This window comes from Scardinius erythrophthalmus, assembly GCF_964197995.2.
Source record: "Scardinius erythrophthalmus genome assembly, chromosome: 13".
NCBI classification, from domain to species: domain Eukaryota; kingdom Metazoa; phylum Chordata; class Actinopteri; order Cypriniformes; family Leuciscidae; genus Scardinius; species Scardinius erythrophthalmus.
The window spans coordinates 37,748,311-37,757,036 of NC_138233.1; the positions used below are offsets into that span (position 1 = coordinate 37,748,311).

Consider the following 8,726-nt stretch of genomic DNA (forward strand, 5'->3'; position numbering starts at 1 on the left):
TCCTTGCGTTCCATTGCATTACATTTATCACCATTGGTCTACTCCGATCCCTGTGAACCTTCTACTATTGTTGCTCTAGATAGAATTTCATGTATTGCGCTTACTGTAATCCCAGATATCCCTAGAAATTCTGATGCAGCTTCAAGAATTGTTTTAATCTTTGCCGATCTGCTTGGCAGCATAGCAGTAACATTAATTACCTTAACAATAAAGGCTAGAAAGTTCTCTTTAGTCATTATTAAAGTATTTTCTTTTATATCACACTGTTGTTCTGATTCTTTAGTTTGAACCTTTCTCTTGTCCCTTGCTTCTTGGTTGAGATTATCCCTCATCTCATCCCTCCTATCATCCTTACCTTTACAGACCTTCACTGCTTCCGCATAAGTGACTTTATGCTCAGTCTTGTATTTTTGGACTTCTCTTGCTTTTATTTGTACCTCACATCCTCCATATGCTGCACTGTGAGCACCTCCACAGTTGCAGCATTTTAATCCATTCACCTCTGTGCATTTATCATAATCATGCTCACCTCCGCATTTTGCACATCTTACCTTCCCCCGACACACTGCAGCCACATGTCCTATTCGCTGACATTTAAAACATCTCAATGGCATTGGTACATACACTCTTACAGGGTAACTTATGTATCCCATTTGTACCTTTTCAGGCATTTTCCCTTCAAATGTCAACACGACACTCAAGCTTTCCTGTCGTTGTCCTTCTATCGTCTTATACAGTCTTCTCACATTACTAATCTTACCTCCTCTTATATTCTCATGCATTTCGTCAGTGGATATATATGTTGGTATTCCATATATTACACCTTTTTCCCCCTTTTCTACTCCAACCTCTTTAGTTGTGACCTTTTCTCCTTTCATTTCTTTTATCTTGAGAAGTTTGTTTTTCTGGCCAATATCTTTCACTATGATCAAAACTCTCCCTTGCCCCAAACACTTAGCCAAAACAACTGCCCCAATGATTTTATCAATCGCCTTGGATAGTCCTATTGGATGTAAATGTGTTCCTGTACTCTTTTCAAATGTCAGCATAACTTTGTGTCCATTTTGTTCTCTTATTATTTCTTGGTTTTCTTTTGTCTTTTTTTTTTGTTTTATCCTGCATTGATTCTATCATATCTTCGCTATCCTCATGATCCTTAGATTTCTTACGTTTAGAATTCTTTTTTTTATTACATTTCCCCGAATATATCTCCGTAAATCCTTCCCTGTCCTCCATTATCAATTCCTCAGAATCTTCCTCCATGACTGCACAACAGCAACACCAGCCTCTCCTTCTCCCCACTTGTTTATTTCTCTTCAAGAATAATCTTCAAAAGCCACAATCGGACCTCGCTGGACCTCACGCTGAGCCGCACAGCTCCCACACTCCGCCGCTTCCGCCCAAAAACCGGAGACCGGCTTCGGACTTCAAATGTATCTCCAATTAAAGAATCACCCACCTGCTGTCTCCGCTCCTCCAAACCTAATCAAACACACCTGAACAAGCTAATCAAGGTCTTCAAGATTAGGCTACTAGAAAGCTACACGCAGGTGAGTTTCATCAGGGTTGGAGTTACCCAGACCTCCTTGGATCTTTAAAAGCGCGTTTTCAGAAAACTTTTATACAGCGGTTCAGCAGCACGTGTTTGCATTGGAGTATTTTGTGCATCACTGTTCCTTCTGACTGATTAATTCAGTGTGTTTTACAGCAGAGCTCTTTATATCACAGGTCGAGAGAATGACAACTCGAGTGTACTGCTCGTTGAGTGTTGTTTTATTGTGCCTGTCTGCATGTTTGAGCACAACACACGATGGAGTCACAGGTGAGAATCTTTTAGCTTCATTGCACAGTCTGAAGAAATGTATAAATGAATGCCTTACAAAATATGATTTCTTTTGAACATGTAACTACAGTACATTTAGTTGCAACTTATGAAAAACACATTAACTGTCCATGTCTCCTATCTGCATTGTGCTTGTATTACACACCTCACTACTCTTGTCATCAAAACTGATTGACAGTTTAGTGATAAATGTATTCTTGATTTTATGCAGATAAATATGCATATTTTCAAGTTTGAGACCTATAAAGTTTGAGAACTTCTATAGAACTGTCTTCTATAATTATTTTTGACATCCTACTCCATAACATACATTTTCATATAGTTTCACAGAATAGCTTTACAAAATTATTAAAGATGATAAATATTTAAAATGCAATTCACTCTGTAACTCTTGCTATTCATGATTTGAGAGACTAAAGGTGACTCTGTATCCCTCCAGTGACGCCTGCGGCTGAACCTCCAAAGCCTCCCATGACACCTGTGGCCGAACCGCCGAAGCCTGCAGTGGAGTCTGCGGCCGAACCACCAACACCTGTGGCCGAACCGCCGAAGCCTGCAGTGGAGTCTGCGGCCGAACCACCAACACCTGCGGCCGAACCGCCAAAGCCTGCAGTGAAGTCTGCGGCCGAACCACCAACACCTGCGGCCGAACCGCCAAAGCCTGCAGTGAAGTCTGCGGCCGAACCACCAACACCTGCGGCCGAACCGCCAAAGCCTGCAGTGAAGTCTGCGGCCGAACCACCAACACCTGCGGCCGAACCGCCAAAGCCTGCAGTGAAGTCTGCGGCCGAACCACCAACACCTGCGGCCGAACCGCCAAAGCCTCCAATGACAACGGTGGCCGAACCGCCAAAGCCTTTCGTGACACCTGCGGCTGAACCGCCAAAGCCTTCCTTGACACCTGCTGATGACTTCGGCCTCCTAGGTCACGGCCTTCTAGGTCACCTCCTCCTAGGTCACGCCCTCTTAGGGCGTCGTGACGGCCGCCGTGGTTATGATCACCATGACGGCAGCTGTGGTTATGATCACCGTGACGGCCGCTGTGGTTATGATCACCGTGATGGCCGCTGTGGTTATGATCACCGTGATGGCCGCTGTGGAGCATGACATTGATTTTGCTGAACTCATGCTGAAGTTCTCATACAAATCAATTCAGTGCTTTATTCGTTTTGAACGTTCCCTGTTTATCACCAAATAAATCGTTTAATGAAATATTTTTGGTTCATTGGAGTTTTTGGTAAAAAAAATACTTCTCTCTCTGTGGAGTACATGTGGTTATTCTCTGTGTCGACAAGTGTTTCATCCTCTGTATAGTCGAGGAAGTTGGTTTATCCTGTCTAATCAGGGAAGGTTAACAGCTTTTACAGTTCAGGGCCCGTATCCCTAAAGAATTTGTGCAAAAAGTGGCTCCTAGCGGCCAAATTCTAAGAAAATGATCAGAGTCATGACGTTTTCTTAGAATTTCCCCTAAAAGTGACACAAAAATCCTAGTTCTCGAGATCTGCTAAGAGCAGGGAAGAGGACTTTTAGTGGCTTAGGAGTTCCCCTAAGCAGCTGCACAAAATGGCCAACAGAGGAGGCAACCTTTATGTTTGTTCAACAACTGGGCCAGCAACAAACCTTGCTCCTCAGTCCAGTTCGGCTTGCGTTTTTTTTTTTTTTTTATTATTTTCTGTGTTTGTAGGATATTTGTTAACAAGCCTTCATAGACCAGCCAGCAATCACAGACATTGATAAAATCTGAGCCGTGTTACCCTCGTTAAGACCACATTGAGTTGTAACGTTGCAATTTCTACTTCATTAAGGACGGCCCTTTGAGATAGGCCATCTTGTTTTCAATGGGGTCCTTGTGGGAGTGAAAGTACAAAATATGCCAGCTAAGATATTAATATGAGCAAATAAGACACAAAACATTATTTGAACAGGGTGTAATGAGCTTGAGTTTTCACATATTTTAGATTCTAATGTTAGGCTACCCCTGCAGCTTACTATTCATTTTCCAGATATTTTCTTAAATGTGAAATATTATTTACAATTACAGTCTGCATAAGATTAGAGTGTATAATTATGTTTATTGATTTGAGGGTACATCCTTTGCTCATTATCACCAAAAGTTCATTTTCATCAAACTTGTAGGATCAACCAATCACGGCTTTTGAAATGATGACTCATACCTAGCAACGGGGTCAACCACACCTCCTCACTAAGATAGGATTTTCCATCCATTCCTTGCTCAGAGTTCACTGAAAATGTTCTGGAATCACTTCTAAGCTAAAACTCCTGGCAAGGAATTTTTAGGTTAAGTTAGGAGCTCTCTGAGAGGATTCTCAGAATCTTTAGGGATACGGGCCCAGGTGTTTTATCCTCTATGTCAGGAAAACATCACAAGGTTAAAATAAATGCTATGTTAATCCCCAACCACTGATAAGAAAAGTGAAGACCGTCTTTTCAGCTTGCCACTATAAATTGTTCTTTTTCTGCACTAAACTAGTGAATTTTGCCTAAATATATTCAGAGATAATAGACAAGATGTTATAGAATAATTTAACAAACCCAATTTTCTGACATTCAATCTATTTTTAGATCTGATGACACTGCCTTTCTGCACCTGTTGAACCCGTGCAGAGTTAGGCTGAGCCTGAATGGAAGAATAAAAGAAGTGTACAATTCGCTCTGAAGGAAGAGATCTGGGCCCGTATCCTATACAATTTGTGAAAATCTTATCTTAGTGAGGAGGTGTGGTTGACCCCGTTGCTAGGTATGAGTCATCATTTCAAAAGCCGTGATTGGTTGATCCTACAAGTTTGATGAAAATGAACCTTTGGTGATAATGAGCAAAGGATGTACCCTCAAATCAATAAACATAATTATACACTCTAATCTTATGCAGACTGTAATTGTAAATAATATTTCACATTCAAGAAAATATCTGGAAAATGAATAGTAAGCTGTAGGGGTTATAGCCTAACATTAGAATCTAAAATATAAGAAAACTTAAGCTCATTACACCCTGTTCAAATAATGATTTGTGTCTTATTTGCTCATATTAATATCCTAGCTGGCATATTTTGTACTTTCACTCCCATATGGACCCCATTGAAAACAAGATGGCCTATCTCAAGGGGCTGTCCTTAATGAAGTAGAAATTGCAACGTTACAACTCAGTGTGGTCTTAACGAGGGTAACACGGCTCAGATTTTATCAATGTCTGTGATTGCTGGCTGGTCTATCTATGAAGGCTTGTTAACAAATATCCTACAAACACAGTAAATGGAGATTCCTGCACGATCCAATCTGTAGCGTCTCAATAATTCCCTGTCATCCAGTGATTGCAGGACATCTCTCCTGCCTCCTCTGTTGGCCATTTTGTGCAGCTGCTTAGGGGAACTCCTAAGCCACTAAAAGTCCTCTTCCCTGCTCTTAGCAGATCTCGCCTTAGGAGCCCTTTTAATCGCTAGGAATCTTGAGGAATAGCTTTTATATTAACTGGGATTTTCGTGACACTTTTAGGGGAAATTCTAAGAAAACGTCATGACTCTGATCATTTTCTTAGAATTTGGCCGCTAGGAGCCACTTTTGCACAAAAATTATTTAGGGATACGGGCCCTGGTTGAAAACAACTCATTCAAGTGTTTTCGCGCTGAATGGAAGGAGAGATACCGCTCTGTAATTCTCCAGATGTGCTGGATTTAGAGTGGGTTTCTTAAACAGTGGGGTTACCCGAGCCTGCTTAAATGCTGTGGGAAAGGTACCAGTGTGAAGAGAGGTGTTTATGATGTGTGTGATTGTGGGTACAACCGAGGATGAAATGGCTTGAAGTAGGTTAGTAGGGTTGAGAAGAGAGGAGAAGGTTTTAAAAAAGCATGCGAGAGTCAGAAGAATTGTTCATTTTGTTGTGATAGTAAGTCATTTTAGCAGTAGAGACATAAGCAGAGAAGGAAGAGAGGAGGGTTTGATAAAGACCAAGGTCAGTAGGATCTTTCTATTTAAGCCACTTCCTACCTGAGTTTAGAACGATGTTCTCGGAGAACATCAGATAACCAGGGGGCAGAGGGTGTGGCGCGAGCTGGCCTGGAGGAAAGGGGACAGAAGTTGTCCAAGCAGGTTGTTAAAGTGGAGAAAAGATTATCCGTTGCACTGTTAGTATCTAGTGTTAAAAGCTGATCAGGTGGAGGAAGTGTGGATGAGACCAGTGAGGATAGAGAAGAGGGTGAGAGTGAGCATAGGTTTCGCCGAAAGGTGACCTGTGGAGGAGTGTGTGTTGTGTTCTGTGGCAGGTTGATGTTGAGAGTGAGGAGGAAGTGATCTGAGGTGTGTAGTGGAGTGGCCAGTGTATGGTCAATGGAGCAGTAGCGCGTGTAAATAAGGTCCAATTTATTACCTGATTTGTGAGTAGCCCCAGTAGATATTCGTTTGAGGTCGAATGAGGCAAGAAGAGTGTGGAAATCAGCAGCCTGAGGCTTTTCTTGGTGGATGTTGAAGTCTCCAAGAACTATGAGAGGAGTACCGTCCTCAGGGAAGGATGAGAGTAGCACATCAAGCTCTTCCAAGAAACTGCCAAGCTGACCTGGGGGACGATATACAACTGCAAAATGGATTTTAATAGGGCTGTTGATAGTAATTTAATGTGATTCAGCTATTGTCACACAGAGGTTGTAAATGATCAAATTTCCAATCGTTTGAGCAGACCAGTACCACTAGCCCTACCAGTCAGGTGAGGGGTGTGTGAGAAAGTGAATTTAGTGGAGAGGGCAGCCGGTGTGGCAGTGTCCTCTGGTCTGATCCAGGTCTGAGTCAGGGCCAGTAGGCTGAGACCCGAATGACTAGAAATAGATGTAAAGAAATCAGCTTTGTTTACAGCTGACTGGCAATTCCAGTGTCCTTGCTCAGTGGAGCCGCACAGGTAGGTGCGAGCATTAGTCAGTCAGTCAGTCATCTTCATTTATATAGCGCTTTTAACAATGTAGATTGTCTCAAAGCAGCTTTACAGAGATAAGCGTATAATTTAAGGTAACACAGATTGTTTTGGCTTTACAGAAGAGTTAAGTTATTTCCATCTAAAGTTAGTTTTAATTGATTTGCTTCCGTCGCAACGATCATTTGTTATTAAATTAGGGGCCGCTAAGACGACACCATTCTCTCTACACAGACTTTAAACGCGAACCTGTGAGAAACGCTGATGGCGTTCACATGCGCATTTAGAATGGGTTCTATAGTTATGTGCGTTTGAATATACGCAGGTTTGGAATTCCCTACAAGCCAAGCCTAAACAAAATACTTGTCTTTCCTTATAAATTTTGATAAGGAATTTTATTTTATTTGTTGCTTTGGGGTAGGACCGCGAGACGAATTTTCCCGACAACGCCTTATCTGTAGAGTGGTAGTGGGATCCTCCATAGGGAGAGACTAGTTGGCACTTCAGCACTGCGTTGTCATCGGTCCAGGCGAAGGTCCTTCGTCAGATCTGGATACGGCCTGGATCCGGCAGGCTGCATTAGCATCTGACTCCAATATAATTATCTGACTCCATTAAAGTTGTTGTTATTCTTTAACCTCTTATTCTTTAAAGGTAAAGGTCTTTCTTAGAACTAATAAGAAAACGTAGGATTTAATCTGAATGTTTAGATAACGAAAGTTAAAATCACTTTAGCTTTCAACATAATCAGTGATAAAAGGAAATATTCTCAAAACCTTTAAAGCAGGCAAAGTTATTTATTAAGTTACATGTTTAAATTTACAGACAGTAGAATGGAACAACATACTGTATAGAAACTCAGTTTTAACAAATAATGCACTGTCGTGCAGAAGAGGCCGTAAAAGCCTTTCTTGTAGTATGAGGTTACTCACATGTGTGCGGGAGTGGCGGGGTTAAAGCCTTTCTCTTAGATCGACAGTTACCTTTCCTTCTTATACCCTGAGCAAAGCATTGTTAAACATGAGTGGAATACCAATACCAAACCCAACTGACAGGAAACCAAAATATGAGGCAAATGTGTAGTGATCAAGAGGGGGAGAAGAACAATAACATATTCTACTAAATGCATGTTTAACCAATAATACCTAGATTGTACATTAGAATACTTTAATATCTCTATTAAGTTCACCACCATTCATTTCAGTTTATAGGCTGTCAGATGAGACCAAACATGGCATAGTTACATATTAGAACATGCTAGTAAATAAACCATATGTAGTTGAAAGCATATGTCCTGTGAAGCAAATGGTACAGACGTGTCATTGAGGTGCAAACGACTCTGTCTCTCCCAACAGAACCATCCTGTGCCTGGAGTGTCAAGTCAAGTCAAGTCAAGTCAAGTTTATTTATATAGCGCTTTTCACAATACAGAATTGTATCAAAGCAGCTTCACAGTATTAAATTAAAATAATACATCAATGTTTGTTTCTAGTGGAAAACGTCCACGTTTGGTAATGCTGATCAATAGTATTGTTGATTGATTAATTAAATTAAATATCCCCAAATATCCCCAACTGAGCAAGCCAAAGGCAACAGTGGCAAGGAACCGAAAAACTCCATCAGGTGACCTAATGGAGAAAAAAAATAACCCTTGGGGGAACCCAGGCTCAGTCGGGGGCCAGTTCTCCTCTGGCGTTTATGAACTAGAGGTCAGATTTAACTGTAAGATTAAAAGTATTATATGAATGCCTGGCTGCAGAGATGTTTTTAACCTAATCTAGTTTTAAACTGGGAGAGCGAGTCTGAGGAACGAACAGTATCAGGAAGACTATTCCAGAGTTTGGGAGCTAAATGTGAAAATGCTCTCCCTCCTTTGGTGGATCTGGATATCCTAGGTATGACCAAAAGCCTTGAATTTAGTGATCTTAAAGAGCGTGATGGATTATAAGGCAATAGAAGATCTGTTAA

General features: G+C 41.3%; 1 protein-coding gene across 1 annotated transcript; it reads left to right on the forward strand.

The window, feature by feature from the left end:
- The first annotated feature begins 1,546 nt into the window (after positions 1 to 1,546).
- On the forward strand, positions 1,547 to 3,109 carry LOC308701044 (uncharacterized protein). Its single transcript, XM_081383062.1, has 2 exons — positions 1,547 to 1,822; positions 2,283 to 3,109. Exons 1-2 carry the CDS (start codon positions 1,738 to 1,740, stop codon positions 2,948 to 2,950), a joined length of 753 nt encoding a protein of 250 aa, XP_081239188.1. The 5' UTR covers positions 1,547 to 1,737; the 3' UTR covers positions 2,951 to 3,109.
- The last annotated feature ends 5,617 nt before the right edge of the window (positions 3,110 to 8,726 follow it).